This window comes from Microcebus murinus, chromosome 25, assembly GCF_040939455.1.
Source record: "Microcebus murinus isolate Inina chromosome 25, M.murinus_Inina_mat1.0, whole genome shotgun sequence".
In the NCBI taxonomy this organism is placed as follows: Eukaryota; Metazoa; Chordata; class Mammalia; order Primates; family Cheirogaleidae; genus Microcebus; species Microcebus murinus.
In genome coordinates, this window is record NC_134128.1 from 19,154,087 (window position 1) to 19,178,340 (window position 24,254).

Genomic DNA, 24,254 nt, shown 5'->3' on the forward strand with positions numbered 1-24,254 from the left:
AAGACAAAATTCTAATGCTAGATATAAGCAAAGGGAAAAAAGAAATCAAGCCAAAGTTTTTAATTCTCAAAAGAAAAGCAACTTTCTTTCTACCAACCAGAAAGCAAACTTGAAATCAGTCAGGGGGCCCACTAGAGTAAGCCACAAAAATTTCCATTTTTTAATCTCCAGTATAAAAAGTTTCACTGGTACAAAATGCATAAGTACAATCAGTTGTAGAAATAGGAAAGCCTGCGTATTTTTTTTGTTTTTGGCTCAAATTCCATCAGACAACAAAATCCAAATGTTATCAATAAAACAAACAATACTCAAATGGTCTTACAGTTTCCACTAGGTTGCATTAACTTTGGCTTTTCTCAGACAGTATTTAAAAACTATTTTGCAATTCTAAACAAAATGATATTATTAATCTACAAACAACAATTCTCACAGCACAAAGAAACACAAATACATTTTTTGTATGACATTATTCAAAAAGGTAATGAAACTACAGGTTTTTTTAAAATTTTATTTCTTTTTAATTAGCACTTAAGATAATAATAAAAACAAACAGTAAAATGATTCCAGAGTAGCACAAGCCAAAGAACTGTAACCCCTATGGTGAAAGAAAGATGAACTTGTTACGCCTTTGAGGACTGCCATTTTATCACAATTCTCTGATTTAGTTTAAAAATGACTATTCTCTACACTTGATTTTTTAAAAAGCAGTTTCCCTGTGTGTTTTCCCTCCTGGCACAGGCCCTTTGCATCCTTGCAGCTTTTTCCTTTTGATCTTAAAGTGGATAAAAGGACAGTTTGTCTCTGAGAAGGGTTATCTTTTTAGCAATGAAAAATGCAAAAAAAACCCCCCAAAAATGACTTCCCCCAAATGTACCGTCTTGGCTGCTTGCAAATAAGAGTCCCTTAACAAGTGCCGGTCCTGAGCTCCTGCCAGCTGCACTGTTTTCTCCTTGGGGGAGAGGCAGGAGAAGGGCAGTGTGCATCAGTGAAGAAATCAGAAGTGTGTTTGTGATTTAGGTAATTGATAAATAGATTCTGAATGAAACTAAGAACCTCAGATGGTGTTCACTTGTGTTTCGATGTCTGTAGCCACACACCACCGTGTACTATATTGAGAGTTAACTTGTGTGTTATAACTTCTGTTAAGTGGATTGCTGCAGGAAGTACAAAATAGCCCTCAAAGGATGAAGGAAGGCCCCAGCAGTAGTAAACACGTGTGAGGATAATACAAATCAGGTCATTTTAAGTGCATGTGCTATAAGAAGGAAACTTGTTTTTTTGTTTTTTGCATCAGTAGAGGCTAGTCCTTTCCATCCCAGGGCTATCACATCCGCAGGAGATCAAAAACCAGGTGGTGAGTGGGGAAGGGGAGGTGAAACCAAGAAGCTTCCAGGGCATGCTTTCGGGAAGGCTGTAGGCATGACATTAGGATTTGTCAAGACAGCAAGGTACCTATTCACAGAAAGCAAAAGAGTTATATGGCACTTTAAAAAGTGGCAGCAGGAACTGGTGCTAGGTATTTGGTCAATAACGGGGATAAAGAACTGAGCTTGACTCCATGATCAGTCCCCTTTACTTAGAAAAATAAGGACTGCGGGCTTCTAACTCCAGATACCTCGCTCACTCAGAGGTATCTGCGAGAAACAAAAGCAAAACCCCTCACAAGACTATCCCAGCACAGTCATTTCACTGCAAGGTGTATGAAAAAGAACATACCACTGAACCTGATCTCAAAAGCATACAGAATTTTTAAGGATTACTGAGGTGCTGAACCTACCTCCTTTTTCCTCTTAAACAGTTGTTTGTTAACACTATAAAGAAATGCCAGTAGCACATTAGGAATTCTTTAAAAAAAAAGATCAGAAATAATCAAAGGTATAGGAGAAAAGTATTTATCTTTGTGCCTTGTGCAGTTTTTTCGTAGCAGTAGAAACAAAACTGAGACGATATTGGGGTGGGGAGAAATCCAAATTAGGAAGACCCTAAAGCAAACTCAAATTATGACAGTATAAAAAGTTAACATTCCAGATAGCTCTGGGTAGAAAGGGTTAAAAGTTCAAAACTTTCTCACCTTAGAGGTTTCCATAGATTATGAAGAGAGTACATGGTGAGGCTGCCTTCACAGCATGGGTGTGCAGTGGTTAGAAAAGTGAGACGTGGGCACTTATACAATGTCTTACAAAAAACATCATAGAGAAGTAACAAACAATAACAATTCCAGGCAACAAGACCACAGGATAGCAAGTTAACAAACTTTGTAACCTTTTTTTGTTTTTGTTTTTTTTAAATATTAGGGCTTTATACAAAACACATAATAAAATACCCATGTTATCAAATTACTTCTCACAAGAAACACACTGAAGCTCTAGGAAGGAAGTACCTTTGGAATTTGGCACTATATATTTTCACTTTTTTTCTTTAAAAGAAAAAAAAACAGATCACATTTTGCTGAACACAAACACATCTAAATAGTCCACAATAAAAAAAAAAATGACATCAATGCTTCACAAGCCAACACAAAACTTATTCTGGAATAGGTTTTTTTTTCCCCCTCACATGAAATTTTTTTTAAGCAAACAACTTTTTTTTGAAATTCTTTTTTGTTTTAAGTAAACCAATTCTAAACTTGTCTTATCAACAAAGAACATTAAGACCATAAGACTCATGATGAAACCACAACTTAATTCACAGAAGCACCAACATAACACAGTTTACAGTAACCTTTCTCCTGTACATTGAAACAGTATAAAATATAGGTAATTTCATGTGCATTAAACCATGGATTGTCTAACTGTGAGTCAGTTCAGCAAAAGGTGACACAAATAGGTAGCATTTGCCCCAAAACAGGGTAAATATTTTTCTTATACTAATCTACAAAAAGTGGTTCTATATATATATCTTAATGAGAAAGTGAGCCACCTAAAATGGCCTTATCAAAAAACTTTACACTGCCTGAAAAATGTAAAAACTATTACAGACCTCTAGAGACTTAAAATCAGACAGTTTTTTTCTCAAACTGTTTTTGGAAGTAGTCTGTTAGAAACCAACATTCTGTGTCCCTGGACACATATTGCTATTGTTACCAGTGACCGGGAAGAATGCCAATCCCTGTATAATACTTTCAAGTCTGTTTTATGAAAAGAAAAAAAAATAAGAAAGAAACATTTTTGCCACAGGTTGTTTTTTCTATAATTAATTTGTCTAATAATAAATTTCAGTCTTGCATGAATGCAGCAATGTTTTTCACATTGACTTCCCAGAATTCATAGCTAGATGAGGTCACATGCAAATTTCAAAGGTCAAACTAGATCAAAAGTCAGTAGGAGAACCAAATATGATGTGAGGTCAGAAAGACATCAGAAACAATGACGGGACGATGAAACTTTTTTTTGAGACGCCACAGGGACATGCTAGGCAAACGATGAACTAACGGGCATGAAGATGTCTAGGGAAAAAACAAGGAAGAGTAAAAAGTTACACAGAATCTATGCAGCAGCAACAAAATCACTTTTAAGGGTGCAGGAGAAAACTAATGCAAATCTTAGGTCATCGGGGAGTCTACGAGCCATTCACATAATTTGCATTTCTTACACTCTTAATCCACAGCACAATGAAACCCCAAGAGAATCCATCTGGAGAGACAGAGAAGGGATGGATTCTGGGTGTTTTGGGGTGAGGGACAGGGGAGAGGGTCCAGTTTCAACAAATGTGACATATGGGGAAAGTCAGACGGCTGAATTGTAAACTAGATAATGGAAGTTACAAACAAAATAATTAGACAGATACAAACACAAGAGGATAAGCATGAACTGTAGGTCTAGGGTTCAACGGTGAAAAAAAGCCCATTCCTAGAACAATTCCTCTAGAGACTACTTCAGAAGGTTCTAGCTAGACAGAGAACTGCTCTTTAGGTACCCAATAAGTTAACAATAGGCAATAAATAACTTCCATTATTTCTGAGGCAGTAAAAATTTTGTATAAAAATAGAAATGCTTTTTTTACAAATAAAATTTACAGGCCTGTGGCTTTCTTTTTTATTTATGTATTATTTATGTATTTATTATTATTAAATTTATCTTTCAAGAAACATCAAGTATTTTCACTCATTTTTATTTTATTTTTAAACCCTGTAGCTTTAAGAAACAGATCTCTAAATCTTTTTTTTACATTAATCCTTTCTAAAAACTAAAATAAAACAATAACAAAATAGACAACCAGTGTAATAATCTGACCAGTAAATGTCATGTTTCTTTGAACCCTAAAATCAAATCCTACTCATTAAAACAAACCAATGTAGTGGAAAGACGTTTTGTGTTGTTTTGAGTAAGTGCTTCTCCTGGCTTCTCCCTCGTGCTAGGCCCCACGGTAACCTCTAAGCGCCAGGGCCCTCCGGAGGGGTGGGCGCCAGACAAGGAGGGGCGAATTCTCCAGGCAGTGCTCTCGGGGCACCAGTGGTTTCAGAGTTAGAATTGCACATTAGCATTCGTTTGCCTTTTAAATTCTCAAGATGTCATTTACTTGTGTGTATATTTTTCTTTAAAAAAGCAAGAATGAAAACAAAAAAAAAATTAAAAAAAAAAAAGGTCAAAGGAGATTCAAATTGCAAAACAAAGGAGAATACAGTGGCACAACTGGAGGAGGAATTTACTCAATAGAAACAAGGTAGCCCAAGTTGTAATTATGGCAAACTGGGTGGGGGCATGGGTGGGGAAATGGAGGCCTTATTGTAAAAATAACCGTCTCTCTTGGTAAAAGTTGGCAATGTGGTCCTCCTCTGCCTCCCCTGCTGAGAACAGGCTGGCTCTTGGGACTTACCCTAAGAAAGCTAAAATGAGAGCAGGGAGCCTCTAGGGTTAGGATCAGTAAGGTTTGCTGTCGTTTTTGGAGCGCTTCAGCTGCACCTTCAAGCGTTTCATGCCGATCTGAAAGCCATTCATAGCCTGGATAGCAGCCTGTGCAGAGACTGGATTGTCGTAGCTAACAAAACCTGGAAGACACCAAGGGAAAGGGGGCAGGGAGTCAGGCAGGAGAGGAAGCAGAAGAGGGGGCCGGGCTCAAGGGAACTGCAGGAGCTAGTGCCAACCCTCCGTGTGCTACTGGGTGTGGGTGGGGCATGTCCCGGAGACCAGGTGGAAACGCCCACGGAGCAGCAGTGCGTTAGCTGGTGGCCAGGTCATCTGCTGCCAGGCAGAGCAAACCCACCCAGAACACTGACATCCCAAACTTGGGGTGTTTGTCTGAAACCGGTAGACAGACTAAATTCAAATTGTGTTTAAAGTCCTTCAGCATCTTTCTGAACAAACCCCAGGTACAGAAGTAAATGGTACTCATACAAGAACTGGTATAAATACTTGTGGGTCGAGGGTCTCTGGAGGCTCCCGTGTCCCAGCCAGGTGAGGCTTCTAGGGCAGGATCCTTCAGGGAGGGGCTGGAAGACAGTGGACACTGCCAAAGACCCTCTCACTGTGGTGCCCGCACCTGTTTGCCCAGAGGATGGGTCAGCTACTGGATTCACTCTAAAATAAGCTATACTGATTTTCAACACTTTGGAGTTATTCCTGATGGGAGCCCAGGGAAACGCTGGGCCTTTCTTTTTCTCTCAGTGTCCACTTTCAAAGCTTCAGTAAATGTAACACAAAAGAAATTCCTACCTTGTATCTCCCAAAGCCTTGGGAAATAAACAGTCTAAACAGCTCAGAGCTTAACTGAGAATTCCCAGTCTCTTTCTCAGTAGCAACCACCACCAGCCAAAATAGTAGGGAGGGCATGTGCTTTTGAAAAAGAACTAATGATGCTCTGCAAAGACCCAGATCATACGATTGGTTCTGTCAGTGGGGCTGAGGCGGCAGCAGCAGAGTATAAACAAAGCTGTAATGAACACTGGGGAGCAGTGCGCTTGCAGGGAGAAGCTACCGCACACGGTTAATTTCCAGTTCTGAACAGCAGCTGTTCAGAAGGTTCTATACTAGGCATCTCCATCCATCTACTGTTACAGTTTAAAGGTAAAGAGAAAATTCCTTTACAAACTAGAGGACAAGGAAAAGGACATAAATATACTTTCAGCAGAGTTCTCATCTCACCTGATAAAAACAGACATGAGGCAGGGCTTTTAGTGGGCAGGCTGCATTGCAAAATGGTGGCTTACATTTTTATCAAGTCTAATTCCTAATAAATGTGATGTTGAATCCAAGATTTTTTGCTATGACTTTACTTTCTCCTTCTCTTCTGGGTCTTTTTCCAGAAGTGGTGAGATGATAACAAAACCTGGCCAGGATGTGAGAAAGAACGAACCTGGCCAGCAAACCGCGGGCCCAAGAACCTAGGCGTGCTCACCGAGAAAGCTGGGGTGCTACGGCTCTCAATACAGACTGAAAACAGTCCTTAATGCTAAATAATTGTCTGCTGATACTAATAGCGTGCATTATTGTGAGCTAATCTCTTTTCAAGGCAGCAAATGGTTTCTCACATCAAATCGTGAAGCACAATCCCTTTCCAATCTCAGAATAAGCCTAGAACATTGTTTAGCTGTGAAAAATATGGAACTCTGCCTTAAAACCTGGTGCAGGGAAGCCTCCCAAAGGTAAGCTCATGCTCCCCCCCAGGCCACGTCACATATAACAATTTAATTTCCATTTCACTCTCTCATGAACCATCACAAAGGGGTTTGTAGAGTCACCGCTGCAGCAGCAATCGTGTAATGGGTTCAGGCTGACAGCCTTTCCGCTAGGGGAAAAACAGGGACTTTAGATGGTTGACATGCTAATTCCCCTAACAACAGAGGCTTCAGACCTTCGTGGGTGATAGCACAGAATTTACAAAGACGCTATGATAATGGAGTTTTAGAAGCCAAGACATTCTCTTTGGACTGACACCCGTTACCAGTCAGCCAAATAGTAACTTTGAGACCCACCTACCTTCGATATTTTTCTTTATAACATATAATTCTGTCTCTGCTAGCCCACATCTATTCTGCTTTGTTTTATGCTACTGTTAGTACCTACTACCAACCTGAATTGTCAAATTGCAAGAGTGATTACAGCCAATGTTCTAACTCAGACTGGGCCCAGAGCTTGCCAAGCGAGTTATGTATGCACTGAGCATCCTGGCCTCTCAACTACTTTGGGAGCCCAAAAGCATTTGAAAAATAAAAGGAGGAATAGATGTAATGACTGCTATCCTGGTGTAAGGCAGCAGCCAGTTTTCCTTACTCTCTCAGGGAGCAAAAAGCACCACAGGAGGGAGAGCCTGGACTTCTGGAAGGAGGATGGCGCGGCCCCTTGGTGCACTGCAAAGCTGGGCTTCCTGGTGTTCTGTCCATTCACACAGCCCCTGCCAAACTCCCACTCCCAAATTCTGGCCTTCAGATGCCACGAGAATGCAGCGTCCCATGTGACCGTGAGCTACACCAACTGCTCACCCTAGGTATGTGGAGCTGCGATTTGGCAACAGCCTGCATGTGTTTATGTCAAGATGCTGAATAATCCTCTGATCCAGTGTGTGACCCACAGCCCTAGTGTGGGAGGCAGGTAACACCTGGAGGGGAGGAACTCGGCTCAGTGGCAAAGGGGCTGCAATGCCATTCTATAGCAGAAGAGCCTAAACCAGGCTGCTGCCTGTATCTCTGAGAAAAGTTCCCGGTTCCATCTATGGGGCCCGAGGAAGAGCTGTTGCTCTGCAGTGACAGGTTATTAGCTGTGAGACACTTTAACATAGAACATTCGCTAATACATGGACATTTAGTTTGTTTTTATAGAGCCCCAGATTGTTTTTATAGAGCCTCTTCCCCTTTTTTTGATTATGCTATTTTACCCAAATCTGCTTCTGTCCATCCAGAAAAGCAGAAACCACCCCCAGACAGGGAAGGCCCTATCCTGACCCTGAAAATATCTGTCATTCCCATTTTCCCTTCCATGACTCTTCACTTGGGAACCTACGGCAGTACTTCAGCTCAGCACGGTTTCTTTTGCATACCAAAGCACTTGCTCAGATTGGTCTGTTTGTCGATGAAGACTTTAGCAGAGATAACATTTCCAAAAGGCATGAACATCTGCAGAATGTCCTGGTCTCCAAACTCCTGTGGAAGGTGGTAAATAAAGAGGTTTGCCCCCTCTGGACCTAAGGAGGGAAAAAAAAACAGAGTAAGACATCCTTTGAGTGTAAGTTCCCGAAGCTGCTGCCTAGGAGTACTGTCACAGGTAGGCTGCACATTCAGCTTCCTCTTACAGAAACACAGTGAACGGACGGTGAATGTCAGGTGCTGGAATGCCTTTCAGGAAGTACTCAGCCTTCAGATTCTCTTGATTTCTAAAAACATACCGGCTGCCAATGGCTTCCTTCTCACTGACAGTCTTCTGTGGGTCATGCGTACAACTATGTGTTAGCACACATTTGAGTCACCTCTTCCTGGGGGTAAAGGTGGCAGGCGTAGGCAGGATGAGGGCAGAGAACCCAAGCATGGGGTCTTCCTCAGTGGCCACTTTCTCATGTACAGGCTGGCTCTTGGAGAAGAGGGGATTCTGTGCGTTCTCACCAATTGTGGCCATTTGGAATAATGGATGCAGCAGTAGGCTGCTCAGATTTCTCAATCATTTACCTCGTTATCCAGCCAGTTTTGATCTGCCAAATCTCTTAACACACAGTCTAATAATCATCATTAGAAGAAACGACTGGCAGTGAGTCAAGGCAGGGAGGAAGTAGCTTGAGTCTCAGCGTTGACAGGCATCATCCCCCTAGGCCTGGAAGTGAATGCAGTGCGTGGAGAAGCCAGTCAGAGACGCAGCGAAGCCACCCTGCGTGGCTACCTGTTCTTTCCCAGCACAGACAGGGCGGGACCGGGACGGTCGTCTTAGCTGTACCAGGAGGGCAGGTAAGCTCTCCCTCACGTTCCTCTCCATTTCACTCTGCTGACTCTCTACCCACCTCCACTACAGCTAACGGCAAGTAGGAAGCAGCGGAAAAGGATGAGGAAGGAAACCTGAGTGAGCTGGATGGAGGTGTTCCGGGCGCAGTGCCTGGGAGGAAGGGGAGCTCACAGAACTACTGGGGTAGCTTCCGCGGCCAGCAGGCTCATGGATCCTGAGCTGGCACTCACAGGAGAGGAGCCAGGGGACAGCAGTGATGGGTCTCCTAGACAGTGGGGGAAGGGTGTGCGTGGGTTGAAGAAAAGTTAAATGGGGTTAAGAAGAACTTTGTAAAAATAAATATCTTTGCAAAGAAATATCAAACCAAGTTTCTTCCCCTGCCCCCCAATAAATCATAAAGTATTCTAGTGAAATAGACGAAGTATTTATTTAAAAATGCAGCTGCGTGACTACCTTAACTTTGTGTTGTTCACAATTTCCACGGACATCTCCACATTCCATGGGAGGTAGTCTGCACCTCTCTTCTTGTGTGAGGCAGGTTCTTGCTACGTCACTTGGGCTGGAGTACAGTGATACAATCATAGCTCACTGCAACCATGAACTCCTGGGTTCTAGCCATCCTCCTGCCTCCTAACTGGGACTACAGGCACATGCCACCACAGCTGGCTAATTTTTCCGTTTTCTTTTTGTAGACCTGGCGTCTCAGTATGTTGTCCAGGCTAGTCCTGAACTCTTGTCCTCAAGCAATTCTCTCGCCTTGGCCTCCCAAAGGGTTGGAAGTATAGGTGGGGACCACTGTGCCACCCAGCAGTCTATATTATAAAGGGACAGCACTGGGACTCAGGTCCCCAAAATTTTCTGGCTTACAAAAACTTTAATACAAATAGATGCAAAACCCAGAACACTGGAAACGGATGTTCCGAGTGCTACTGTGCCAGGCACACCCTGTGCAACGTGTGTGCTGCTCAAACCTGGTACCACCAGATTTCACATTCCTGTGAAATACAAGATTCAGATGCACAAATGAGGATTAAGGGGACCCAATCTGATTGTTAAGTACACCTCACCTCCTGAAGCCTGGGGAGAAACTGCAATTTCACTGCACATGACAGATGACTGGGTATGCCTGTATAATCCTGGCATTCTAGAATGCTGCACCTTCTGAATACATCTATGCCAGATAGAGACACCAGGAAAATACAGAGATAGGTAAACAAACAAAACTAGGCTTTGCCCTTTTGCTTATTTTCCCAAGAAAAAATGCTACCAGCATTTGGTATAGACCCCCCTGATTTTTCATCACCAAGAAACAGTTTGATTCTGTAAGCCCCCCATGTTTTTAACATTATGAGGAAAAGTAACTTCATATAGAAAACTTCCCTTGTATGCAACTAAGGTGGCTGATACCGGGGTTAAAAATAACCTTTTTTTGTGGATTCCGCCTGTGTCTTCAGCTCTTCCTCTACCTCCATAAGTAGAATCACCTCATTCACAAATCACCCTTGGTTGGTCAGATCTCCCAGTGTGTGCTGTTCCCACTCGTGAGAGCTGTCTGTGTCGTGCTGTTGCGCCTGGCTGGTTGGGGTGTTTGTATCTCGCATGTCTCACAGGGCATTTGCTCCAGCACAAAGCACTGGGGGCGTTTGTGGGCATGAGGGTATATCAGACGCCAGCACCCACTGGTGTGGATGCAGATAAAGGCAGATGGGAGGGCAAGAAAGGTGATCAACCTTCCTGCACAGAGATGCCATGACCCTTCAGAAAATTTACCTGAGAAAAAATTAAAACTATTTATTTTTTTTACAAAGCCAGACTGGCTTCCTTTCCTGTAGGGAGAAAATACACCAGGGCACATGACTACATACATCAAGGCTACTTTCAGCTCTCTTGGCTAATGGACAGAACTGTGGAGCAGAAAATTTAAAAATCTACTTAGTATTGGAATTCATTACATTCCCCCCCCACCCCCGTATAATTTGCTTTTTAAATTACATTTTACATAAACTACTGTTAAGATGGTTTAAATTTCTTGAGTACATATGAACTGGGTGAAGAGAAGATGATCCGAAGAGAGAGAGGAGAAGGTGGGAGAGGAATTAAAAACCCAAAACCTGTCACCACTACCACCAAAAAAACAAAAACCCAAAACCAGGGGTCCTCAAACTTTTTAAATAGGGGCCAGTTCACTGTCCCTCATACCATTGGAGGGCTGGACTACAGTTTAAAAAAAAAAATTGTGAACAAATTCCTATGCACACTGCACATATCTTATTTTGAAGTAAAAAAAACAAATGGGCGAAAACACCCACATGTGGCCCGTGGGCTGTAGTTTGAGGACACTTGCCCTAAACTGTGCTACTGGTAGCCCACATATCTAAATCAGGTGTTGCAATCGTCGTTTCGACCTGTTTTTTATTAATCCCAGAAGGGTAGTTACTGCACTAATCAACTGCTAAAACTCAAGGCAAGGACATTTAGGGCAGTGGGCTGGGGTGAAGCAACTCACAAAATACTATATCATGCCCAGACTTGATCCCTGAACCATTGAATTTTGAGTCATCTGGTGGCTGCTGCCTGTCACTGCCACAGGTTCTGCAGGCCTTGCTACACAATGAAGTGACCAACAGTCCCTAAAGCTGTGGGGGAGAGGAGGCTTTACCTCCTGTATCTTTTACGGGACCCCAGCTACTGCCCTTATTTGTCACCATGGCACTCGGGGCACACACAGGCTTTTCTTCGGGCAGATGTGGGGGTTATTATGGGGCGGGGCTCTCTCACACCTGCTGAACCACAATAGTCTGTGAACAGTGGCGCACAGTTACAAAACCTACGAGAATCACCGCTATGAGTACAGAGAAAGTTTAAATCATGAAAACTTAGACTTTCATATATCTTTCATTTTTTTAATACTCTGTTATTTATAAAAAGAAAAAAACTTTTCCTTTTCAAAAAACATATGAGTATCTTTTAAGCTATGGTTCCTTAAAACTCACTTTACAAGTAAGACTGTTCTATTTCTTACACAACACCATGTCTACTGTCAAAGTATTCAGACAAAAGCAGTTTGGAACTATGGCGGGGAGGAAGGTAAAGGAAAAGGAAAGAAAATTTAAACTTTAGTACTTCCCTATTCTAGCTGCTTTTCCCATATTCCAAACAAGTCAGGAAAAAAATAACTAGCATGTTACAGATTTTGCTTTAAAGCAACTTCAATTAAGGGAGAAGAAATCAAAAGGAAGCATGACAAACTATTCTTATTTGGACTAGATCATTAACCATTTTATAGGGAGCTTTAATTTATTCTTAGCATTAACTTCCTGAAGTTTATTTTGCTTCACTGGCAGAGAAGCAAGGCGATCAATCACTTCCTTGCTTTCCCACAAGACCCCCAATTACACAAAGACCAAGTCAATCCTAACCGTGGATCTTATCATTAACCTGAAAACCACTGTCTACTGAGAGGCAGCCACACAATCACAGGGCATGTGGACTTTGACAAACCTGGCAAGTACCGGAGGGAGAGCGGGCGTCACCCACCGAAGCCTGCATCGACTCATCCCCTCCCACCGAGGAGTGTAAGGAGAGGAACTGATGGCCCGGGCTGATTGGGGAGAGGGAGGTCCCGGTCACACGGTGATGGTAGCAACTGCTCAGTAATTGTGTGTACGCACACAACAGATTAGGGGTAGAGAACCTGTGGCCTTAGGGCCACATGTGGCCTTGTGGATTCTGGAGTGCGGCTTTTTAACCGAATCCCAATTTTACAGAACAAATCCTTTTCATAAAGGGATTTGTTTTGTGAAGTTTGCATTCGGTTGAGGGTCTGCACTTGGGGATCTGGAGGGCGAGGCTAGATGTGGCCCCAAGGCCACAGGTGGTCCTGCCTCAGTCTCCCAAGTAGCTGGGACCACAGAGGTGTACCGCCACACTGGCTTATACATCTTTAAATATATATATATATATAACAGAAATAAACCATTTGATTTCTCTTATGACAGGTTCAATCTGGTACCGTGTAACTGTGCTTTAAAGGCCACTGCTGCGTGTTGGGCTGGCCACCACAGGCCCTGCCCAGGCCGGGGGTGGCACCTACCTTCCTTCTGGCTGCCCGCGGCGCTCTGCTGCTGCAGCAGGCTCTGGCTGTACAGCGTGGGCAGCGCGGCAGCCGCGTACTGCTGGATTCCTGAGTAGGCCTGGGTGAGGGCGTCCATGGTGCCAGCCGTACCATTCGTCAAGCCTGTGGCGCCAAGTCCTCCATTCAGAGCCGCCATACCTGAGAGCATTTGAGCAACTTTACAAAAAACCCAACAATAGAGAAGAGAAATAGCACTTATTCATTAGTGCTTTCCAAAGGAAGTTCGAGAATCATTTGACACAAGTACAACAGCAAGTACATGCAGCTAGCACATCAATTACACCAACAGGAAATTAAAAACAAACCATGAAGAAATCAACCATAATAATGCAAAAAAAAAAAAAAAAGACCTAAGCAATGACAGCCCTCCCTCCCTAGGCCTGTGACCACGATGCACTGAGGCACTACAGTGAGACAACACGTCTTAGTCCCATGCGATGTGCTACTGGCAAGTACCGTCGTTATCTTTTGGAAATAAAAGCCTTCTGCTTCTTAGCGTTTAGAAGCACGTGGAAAATAAACCTAGTGGCACAGGCCTGCAACACGTGTACGCTCAAATCCATTCACTGGGCTCTCCGAGGAGCCAGGGGATGCCTCAAGGGTTTGGGGAATAAAAGGATAAAACTTTTTCCTTTTTATGATGAGGACATGGCAGCAAAGACAAGCTCTGTACCCTATAAACCAGTGAGTCAGCAGTTCCATTAGCTGGCTTTCCTACAGTTTACAGATGTCGTCAGGGACTAGGATCTTAGGAATGAACAGCCTAGCTGATGAAGAATTGAGGTACAGGAGGAAATGTGGGCCCGGCCCATAAATGCTGAGAACTAAAGCTACTTTATTCTGTATCAAAGGCTAGAAACCGAATGCCGCAGTTTTCAGCAGCAAATAGCTCCTGCAAGTGTGCACACCCAGGGTATTAATCACTGCCCAGTAACTGAAAAAGCTCCATGTCATGTTTTGCAGTCACCTTAAGTGACACCTGTCTGCAGGCTGGATCCTGGCTATAAACTGATGTGAACTGCATGTCGGCCAGTGGACTTTTTTGGTTTTTTCTTTGTATCCTGGCTGCTCTTTGCTCTATTCTATTATGGTTGCTGAGTGCGTCACACTTTCCCTGAATATTGAGTCAAAATGAGCAATACTTTATATTAAAGCATTAACTTCTAAATCAACCCAGGGAATAGAAGAGGTGACATCATGATCACCTCAGCTTCCCTTTATGATTACAATTTCAAACAATGTTTCTAGAAACATTAACGACCCTCTTGATGGGATCAGGGCTACTGCTTAGAGATGCAAAAATGGCAGGGATGTCTAAATGACAAAAATGGGTAAGGAGTCTCCAGAGAATAGAGGACAGCTAACACAAGGTCGTGCGACATTCCCCAGGGAAATCAGACCTCCAGTGTTGCTGCTTCACCCACAGGAAACGGGAGGTGGGGAAGGAATGTTCTATTGACTCCACTGGGACTTCTGTTACTTTGCCAACTTCATCTCTTTGATTGAAAGGACATGTGAGATGCGCATTAGACCACGGCTCGATAGCACAGGCCTCCTGTTGTGCCTCAGGCCTGTGTTCCCGGGGTGGGGCAGAGGACACACAGGGCGGTGGGGGTGGTGGCGAGGGAGTGCGGAGGGCATGCCAGCTGCTGGCAGAGGAAGTGACTTCCAGCACACCCAGCAAGTACAGGGCGGGCTGAGCGGTGCTGGCCAGCAGAGGTCCTGCTGGATCTGCTTTACGTTTCTCATTATTGAGGAGTCTGTTCTGTTTTTTTCCCCAGTCATGCAAGTAAGTGCTGTTAAAGAGCTTAGAAAGAGTGTGTCCTCATTAATAACTCCAAATGACCCCTCAGACGCCAACTCATCACGTTTGCCTCCTGGCCTTCTCTTCCTTCCCTCCATCCCTGTAGTTGTCACAGCTGCCGTAAGGGTGGGGTACTCTTACTTTCCCCAGGCCTCTCATTTCGTCCCCACCTGCCAGTGCTTGTGTCCCGCAAAGCAGCATCGGCGTTTCTTCTCTGAGAGGTGAGAGGAGTCACGTGGGAGAAGCGAGGCACCACTCGTGAATTCCACTGGTGTCACTGCTGTCAGGCTGCTACCATGTGCCAGGAATTAGACTTCAGGTCAGGGCTCAACCCTCTGGACACGCAGGTTTCCGCGTGTCAGGCTTTCTAGCAGGAGAGGGAGTGGCGGCCTGCCACGTCCCTGCTGTCCGAAGGCGAGTGGTTCGAGGTGGGCACCGCAGCCTGCAGAGCTACACAGCCCCCGGCTGCCCAACACGCACGGCTCGAAGATGGAAGCGCCATTCTGATGGCCATCTCCAAGTCCCCCTGCCACTCACGGCCGAGATGCTGCATCGCTAGGACACCTTGCCAGCTAAGGGTCTTGCAGGTTTCAGGCCCTGCTACGTAAGGCCACATGAGTGCCTTCCCGTGATTTGTAGCCTCTGTGACTCACACGGCGTCTGCGGAGGGCGAGGGGCGCAGGTTTTCGCCGCCATGCTCACTGGTGCCCGTGACTGCCTTCATCTCCAGGACTACCTTTTATCGTCTAGGCCGCGATGATTATCTTTCTACGTTGAACTTTTGTCCTCCTTTTGCCCCCCAATTTTTTTTCTCTTAAAACACAGAAGCAGAATGAACTTCACGCTCCTGGAATACCGGACGGATGTTTCGGGACTAAAGAGCCCTTGCGAAGCTCGCAGCTCAAGCAGGTGGCATTCCAGCCACGCCCTCCACGCTTCCTGGCTGCCCTCCACGGCGGTCGGCTGTGCGTGTGGACTGCGCCTCAAGACTGACATGCTTTCTGGAAGGGTTCTGTGTGCTTCTGCTGGTGCCACGTGTGCAAGAGACAGTCACGAGTGGCCCTGCCTGACAGGGGACCGGGAGGACGTGGCAGGGGAAGCAGCTCTTGGAGAGGCGGAGCTGCTGAGGGGCACGAGGCAGGATCTGCACAGGTGAGCGAGGGTGGGTTTGGCCCCTCCAGCCACAGGCTGGCTGTCTCCGTGGTATGACCATTCATTTGAACAAAATTTAAGGCTGAAAGTTCTAACAAGTACAAGTGCATTGACAATATTTAAAACCAAAACTGTCTTTTACAATCTGGGGAGTGTGTTTGCCCAACCCATGGTAGAACAGGAAATTGGTTATATGGTAGAATTTTAAGATCAAAGATGACTTTAACTTTTGAGTATAACTCCTATGAATTGCCTGATGTTATTCTGTATTAAATAATCATAATATCAGTGATTAACACTTGTCAACTCAGCTGCTGGCACCTGATTACCTCTAAAAGGTTTGGACAGAGGTTTTGAAGAAAGTCAAGTCAAATAAAATGATTCCACTTAATAGGACTTTTCTTTGAAATGGCCAAATGGACGGACCATTTCCTCCCATTCAATCTCGATTCCCATGTGTGCTGTTTGGATGAGGAGGCGGGCGTGGCAAAGCTCTGGTCTGCCAAGAGGGCGTGCAGAGCATGACTACTAAGTGCTCTACATGTCCTTACTCTCCGAAGGTCCTCAACGACAGAGCTTCTGTCACAGACAGGAGCTTTGACATTACCAAGTAAAAATCATTAAAATGACAGAGGACTAAGTCACAAACATAAAATGAACATGTTTTGTGGCAACTACGGAGATGGTACTCAGAAGTAGTAGAGGCAAGTACCATAAGCAGAAATCATTTATGTGCAGACCACGCTGCTAGGTTTTATAACAAATGAAAAAGGAAAAAGTGAAGAGCCTATTAATAGGTTCTCATAGATTTCTACCCTACTAAGTTTTGCTTTGCACAGATGATTATCTTTCTAAGCTGCAAGCTTATAAATGAGAACCTAGGAATTAAGTGTCTACAACTAGGGTAGATGCATTTGAGTTTGTGCAATTCGTCACACTTACATGTATGCTTGTGTTAATAAGGTCACAAGTATGTGTGGAGTGTTGTGTCCTCATGTATGTATCTCATTGCGTACATCTTTATAAATTCCCAGAATATGGTTAAAACAGTAATTTCACAATGTAAATAGTGATAAGCCACAATAATATGCCCAAATCATCTTCTCTTTTCTCTACTTTACATAAAATATTTCCATAAACACTTTTCACCAAGCATCCGTGGCTGGTTCTATTCAAACAATCATAATTTTAAACACTATAGGGCAGCGGTCCTCAAGCTTTTTAAACAGGGGGCCAGCTCACTGTCCCTCAGACCGTTGGAGGGCTGTTGGAGAGTGCGGCGCACATTCCACACATGCGCACTGTGGGCCCGCGACAAGTCGGCTGCTAAGCAGGACAGGCAGTGGTGGCAAAAACACCCGGAGGTCCGGATAAATGTCCTGAGCAGGCTGCATGTGGCCCTCGGGCCATAGTTTAAGGACGCCTGCTATAGGGTAAGCCCGTTGGAAGAATTATGCAGTTTAAACAAGGGAAAATAAGGATGCCACTTGACATACATTTAAAGACAAAATCAGATACAGACTCTGTGGATGGACATATCTGCAGAGTGTGCTCTTAGGCGTTAATATACAAAACGTGGCCAGGGAACCTTCCAACAGTCCAGAGGCGAGAGCCCAGGGTGGGGGACTGACCCGTGCTCCTCACCGTGCCGATTTTATCTTCAGGGTGCTGCACTGTGTTTTAGTCCTCCATTCATTTATGTATGAGGGGAAAAAAAGGCTATCAAACTCAGTTTCACTTAGTTACTTGTCTACTAACCAAAACCTTCATTCCAGGAGGGCGGGCAGGATCAGACCCTCTGGCAGGGAAGAGGGTACAGTCTAGGCTCTTCCAATGAGTCATCTGCCAACTTTCTGGCTGCTGCAATATCCAAGGGAAAGAGCTGGTTCTACTCAGAAAACCAGAATACCCTCCTTACGGTAGCAAATAATGGCCCCTGGGACAGAGCAGGGTAGGAATCGGCAATGAGATGGAATCTGTGGCCACTTTTTTTGGAAGCTAGTTCTGTCTAGGTGACCATTTCTTGATGACCTTCTTGAGAACTGTCCGGTAGAACAGGTGGCATCATCAGGAAGAATGGTCTGAAGAAGGAGGGTGCTCTATCTTAAAAGGTTTTCTCTTGATATTTAACTTGAGATAAGGAGCAAATATTAGCTCCAAGTCAACTTTGCGAGCATCGGATAGCTCTACACTACGGTAACACCGGTCAAGTCAGAAGGACTGTATTTTCATTTGCGTGTCATTTTTGGTTTGATTAAACATTTTCTTGGTTCCTACCACCTCGTAGGGGTTATCTGAAACCAGAAACATTCTTTCTTACTTTCCCTCTAACTGTATGTATTTATATTAACTCAAGGGCAAAGAATTTGGAAAAGCGAAACAGTTGACACCTGTTGTCCTTGCCAGCAGCAGCATCTGTGTAACGCGAGCCCCGCACAAGAACGACTCATGGTTGCTCCGCCATTCCACAAAGCCCGCGCCAGCCCCGCACGCTAGCGGCGGGCAGATCCCAGCGACGTACAGCAGGGCGGGGTGGACAGCGCAGGACACGGACAAGAGGACACACACACAGCAGTCATGAGCACGTGCTGAGGAGGACAACCATTCCCACTGGCCTGTTACTCTGCAGACCAAGGACAGGCAGGCGATCAAATCAAAGTCCTTGTTTTAGGGGAACTAGGTCCTGGGGCAAGAGAAGCAGCATGAGGGGAGGTGTGCGAACACGCGCGTCCTCAACCTAGGTGAAGGGCAAGGTCAGGAGGAGGAGCCGAGCCCGAGGCGGGAGGTGAGGCTCCTACTGGCCGCTGCAACAGGGCAAAGCGGGAGGCAGTTTTGACTGGAACCAGACATTCTGGCTGTCACAAGGTCACCACTGCACGTTCTCTGTGCTCATCAAGAGCCGTCACACTGGGAAGGAAAATGCTTTTCTTTTCCCTGTGGTCACATAAAACTCAGTCCAAGTTTTTGTTCTTCCCAGAGCATCAGACTAAAAGGATTTAATAGAACCTGAAAAGTCCCCACTTCTAAACATACAATTTATTTTCTAATCAGGATTATAAGTTAATCTTTATTTGGACGAGTTTTAGGTTCATTTTTTTTTTTACTGATATAGATTGTCCTTTTCGATCTTTTGAAGTATAAAATTATTTGGATTGTTTGCTTCTTAAACACACAACTGTCTGATCACCCTTTGGAAGCATTCCACTTACTGAATCATGGTTTAAAATAGGACACTTGTCAAGGATCCCTTTGTTAAAAACTAAAATGGGCAGGTGTTGGGGTGCCTGGTAGTAACTGGGCCCCCAAATCAGTAGCTCTGTTGGCTGCCACAGACCCACAGGGCTTGGCCACTCTCAGGCAAGCAGGGGGTACCAGATGGAGAGACGGGCAAATGCCGTGTCCCCTTTCTGGGGTGAGGGTCCGTTTCCCTAGCGCAGGAGCCTGAGATACGACTTATCCTCTGGCCGGGCTGCTCTTCTCCACAGAGAGCTAAAACGACAGGAACAGGCTTGGCTTCGTAGAGTAGAACCTAGAGTTCTTTGGTGAACCCCTATATTTCAGAACCAAGTATAATTCTGTAATCTATTCGCCTCAAAGCCCATTTGAACCTGCCGTGGTAAATCCGTGCCCCTTCGGACAGTCGCTGCTGCAGAGCGACCTGTGCCTACGGATGCCTCGTGAAGATTCCAGACAAGTCACTTCCCACAGTGGCTCCTCTCCACTTAGTGTCACCTCCTCCTCTCCAGGGCGTCATTCTGTCCCCTATATAATCATCATGCATCTTTTGGATTTTAGAGCTGGAGGGTACCTTTAAGATCATGTGATCTAGAACTTTCCATTTTCAATGGAGACTGCGAAGCCCAGAGAGGGAGCAGTGATCTGCCTGAGCTCCTACAGCCGAGTGGCGGCAGAGCTGAACTCGCTTCCTGACTTCCAGTCCACTAACTTTTCCGGCACGGCACACCGCCTCGCAGGAGGACAGAACGAAACCAAAGCCAGCCCCTGGAAACCTGGAACTACCTGCCGGCCACAGCCACCTGCGGACGGGCACACACACTACACACTGAAAGGGATCTGGGGGTGGCGAGGGGTTGGGTATTTTTTGAGACAAAATGAACATAGGTGGCTTTTGCCTGGCAAAGCATGCGCTCCTCCATCCCAAGTTTTAGTTCTCCCCGTCACGTATCCTTTTAGGTCATTTCTGGCTGGCCACTTTCTGTGGAGAATTTGGGGGAAGGCTGTCCACCAGAGCAGCAAATACTCACTGTTTATGGTACCTGCTAGTGCATTAATATTATTCAGTCCGACGGTGGCTCCAGCCAGTCCTTGCAGAGTCCCAAGAGAGGTCAAGGAGTTCATGGCTGCACCAGCAGTGGAGTTAGGGGTGGAAGCAGCCACTGAAAAACAAAAGGAAGACAGGGAAAGGGTGAGAAAGCAGGCGACGAGGGGAAGCCAACAGTTGGACAGGGAGGTGCTCTGTCGTCATCCTAGCACCCGGAGCCGAGGAGGCTCGCTTGTGTTTCTGGTGGGAAAGACACACGAGACTGCCCTCGTGGCGATTTTGACAACTAGATTTGGTGGTTAAGGAAATCATCACAGGCTATTTTGCCAGTGCAGCAAATACGCTCACTGCTGGTCAGCAGGGACATCTGCGAATAGGAGGTCTACCCCTTCCTTGTGCACGTGAGGAGAGCCTCTGTCTGCTAAGGCTCCTTCTCATCCAGGCCAAAAGCCACCCGAACAAAGACGGGTAGCAGTTGGGGGGTCAAAGGGCAACTCTTAGCTTCTGTATTATTTCTGCTTCAGACTTGGTATTTTATCAATTGTTTTTAAAAAGCATCATGCATCTTCCCGAGTGTGCCAGAAAACTTCAGCACCCACAGAGGGGGCAAAGTGTTATGAGATAAATCCATTTTGGTATAACTCTCCCCTATTTTTTTTTTATAAAACATAATAGTTTTATTGAGATATAATTCATATTCCACAAAATTTACCCATTTAGATATACAATTCCAGGGATTTTAATATATTCACAGAATTGTACAACCATCACCACTATCTAATTTTGGAACATTTTAATTCTCCCTTAGCTTTTGTTTGGGTGAAAATTACATATTTATTTTGTACTAGTTCATGAAACATGTTTCTACTATTCTAGGTTGACAGCTTATTTATCTCAGCATGTCTTACTGCCTTCTGACTTCTATTATTTTTATCAAGATATCAGGTATTGAGAGGTTTAAATGTGTTCCTTTGAGGTTTTTTCTCTGTCTTAAAGATCTTCTCTTTGTCTTTGGTGTTCTGCATTTTTCACTATAATGCTTCCAATTATGGACTTATTTTTCTTGTTCCTCTTAGGAATTCATTTGGATCCCTGAATATGTGGATTTTGGTTTTTGTCTTTTATCAGTTCTACAAAGTTTTTGGTCATTAACTGTTCTTATATTGCCTTTCCCCCATTCTCTTTTTTCCCTCAGGAACTTCAATTAGATGCAAGTTAGATCTATTCCACGTCACTTAACCTCTCATTTTTTTAAATTGTTTTCTCAGTTACGTATTATCTTCACAAATCTGTCTTTCCAGCTCACCACATTCTCTCTTCAACTGTATCTAATATGCTGTTAAACTTACATATCCATTGAATCTTACATTTTATTATATTTTTCACTTCTAGAAGTTTACTTTGTCAACATGCTTGGTCATTTTTAATAATCGCTTGCTTTTTCCATTTTTCAAATCCTTTTAAGTTTCTGTAATCATAATAATTGTATTTCCTTTTTGCTGTATGCTAGTAATTCCAACATCTGAGGTCCTGGTGGATCTAAATATGGTGTCTAATTCCATCTCTGCTGCTTTTTACTCTTGATGTTTGGTTTCCTTGTATATTTTCTGATTTATTGATTGTGAGCTTAACTATCTTAGAAATTTATTTCTGGGAATTCTTTGAGGCCTGGGTTGAATATGGGCCCTTTCAAAGATGACTTACATTTGATTCTTTAAGGTGCCAGAGGGAAGTACAAGCTAGGTACCACCTTAAGTTCCTGGCTTAAGGATTTTTATCCACTCAGATAAAATAAAATTGGGCTATAAACTCATGTGAGGGTTGATTTATTGTTGTAAATTCTCAGAGAGACACTCCCCTTAACCCTACTCAGCACTAAGTTTTGAGAAAGCTAGTTTTCCTTACAGTTTTTTAAAGGGGAATATTTCTTGTTCATCTTTACACTGAAAGGTTAGCCTTTTATGGTTTCAGATTCATATGGGGAGGGTCTCCTATTAAATTACATCAGGTGGGCCCTGGACTTCCTTGTACTCCTTATGCTCTGGAAACCTTTGAGAACTGATTCTCAAGTTTGCCTGGTTCATCAAGCGTCCTTAAGGTGAAAGCCACTTTCAATGTGCTACTTACTTCTTTGGGTTCCCCTTTCACTTAATCATTAATTTCTGAGCATTCCTTACCAATTTTCTAGTTATTGATGTGATTACAAATATTTATAAAAAATATCTTATTATACCCTTCAGTTTTTAATAGTCTTTCTAGTAACCTAACTGCCAGAAACAGAATTCCTTCCCATGTGGGATGTTTCCCATGGACTGTATCTGATATCATTCTCCATGTAATAGTCCTTTACCACATCATTGTACCAGCAAGTACCAGCAAGTAAGGGATAAAAACTATCCCTAGGGCATGCTCAGATTCTAAACCAGCAATGAAGGCCTTAAAAATTTTTACATAATTTTAGGTGACAACAGGGAAGCAATTCTCAAATGGCCGTATAAAGATATCTGTGTATCCTCTCCCCAGTGAAATAACTATAACTGGTGAAAACTATAAAAATCAACCACTTAAAGTCTCTAGAAATTATCCTAAGCATATACACAAAGAAACATTTTTTCTTAAGAAAATTTACCAAATCTCAGCAAGAACAGCAAGAATTTGTGGCATCTGGCCGGGCGTGGTGGCTCACGCCTGTAATCCTAGCTCTCTGGGAGGCCGAGACGGGCGGATTGCTCAAGGTCAGGAGTTCGAAACCAGCCTGAGCAAGAGTGAGACCTCGTCTCTACTATAAATAGAAGGAAATTAACTGGCCAACTAATATATATAGAAAAAAAAATTAGCCGGGCATGGTGGCACATGCCTGTAGTCCCAGCTACTCGGGAGGCTGAGGCAGGAGGATCGCTTGAGCCCAGGAGTTTGAGGTTGCTGTGAGTTAGGCTGACGCCACGGCACTCACTCTAGCCTGGGCAACAAGTGAGACTCTGTCTCAAAAAAAAAAAAAAGAAAAAAAAAAAAAAAAAAAAAAAAAGAATTTGTGGCATCTGAGCCACAGTCCACAACTGCTTCCTTCTCTGGGACCAAGCCCTTCCACTCCCTGAAGCTCAGCATAATGGAACTCTGGGTGGGTATGGCCATGAACATGGGATACATGGACTCCCTCTTCCCACAGCATTTCCAATCCCTGTCCCTACCAGCTCTGCTGCAGCAGCTCTATTTTAGGCCAAGCACCACACAAGTCCTTTCCTCAACCCAGCCTCTGCTCACAGAGTGGACGCTTGACCCCAGGCACAGCACCCAAGAGTATGGGGCCCCACTCATCCTCACTCCATCTATCTTATAGGGTAGAGGTTCTATGCTGGGAGAGGAAGGCAGAAAAGACCAGTTGCTACCATTCTCACACCACAGCCTTCTTACAGACCAGAGATGTCAAAGAAAAGCAGGCTACCGTCCCTGTACTAGCTCTGGAGCAGTGACACAGCGGTTCTGTCTATAGAGAAAGACCACAAAAACACAGAGCTCCATAACTTTCCCTAAGGGTAATGAATTATTTGGAACAGAGTGTGGGAAAGCTCAGGCCTAAGACATTCTCAAAAGCAACAGAAATTGTGGTGGTGAGTAATTAAGAGGTGGCTAGTAATTCCACTATAGCACGGCAGACCAGCCAACAGTTTAACAGAGGGAACCAGGGAAAGAGACAGCCAAGGAGAGTTCTCCTGGAGCCAGAGCAAGCTTCAAGGACTGGCTGAAAGACTGCCCCTACAAAGGGGTCTGACTTTGGGGGTAATTTATTTTCCAGGGCCAAAAACAGAGTAGACGGCTGGAAATTAGGGCAACAGCTGGGTGTGATAATAGACACATGTGCCAGAAAGTTAACAGAGATGAGGCAAAGATGCAGTCCAAGCATGACATCTAGAAGAATTATGTAATTTAACAAAGGGAAAACAAGGATGTCACTCACTCATAGCCCAAGGCTGTGGCCCTGAGTGACATGAGAGGCACACTGCAGGGGAACAGACTTCATTG

The 24,254-nt window shown here is 44.3% G+C and overlaps 1 protein-coding gene across 16 annotated transcripts in view; it reads right to left on the reverse strand.

Moving 5' to 3' along the window:
• Positions 1 to 493: 493 nt before the first annotated feature.
• Positions 494 to 24,254, reverse strand: part of CELF2 (CUGBP Elav-like family member 2) — a 724,899-nt gene continuing 701,138 nt past the window's right edge. For 7 of the 16 annotated variants that reach the window (XM_075997471.1, XM_012740321.3, XM_075997469.1 and 4 more), the window contains 4 exons: positions 20,230 to 20,349; positions 12,955 to 13,152; positions 7,972 to 8,115; positions 2,378 to 4,987 (listed from right to left, as the gene is read on the reverse strand). In XM_075997471.1, coding sequence (XP_075853586.1) covers positions 4,860 to 4,987; positions 7,972 to 8,115; positions 12,955 to 13,152; positions 20,230 to 20,349 — 590 coding nt within the window. In that variant the 3' untranslated portion in view covers positions 2,378 to 4,859. Of the gene's footprint in view, positions 1,453 to 2,377; positions 4,988 to 7,971; positions 8,116 to 12,954; positions 13,153 to 20,217; positions 20,350 to 24,254 lie in introns of those variants that run through there. The other 9 variants (XM_012740323.3, XM_012740329.2, XM_075997470.1 and 6 more) reach the window with 5 other exon arrangements.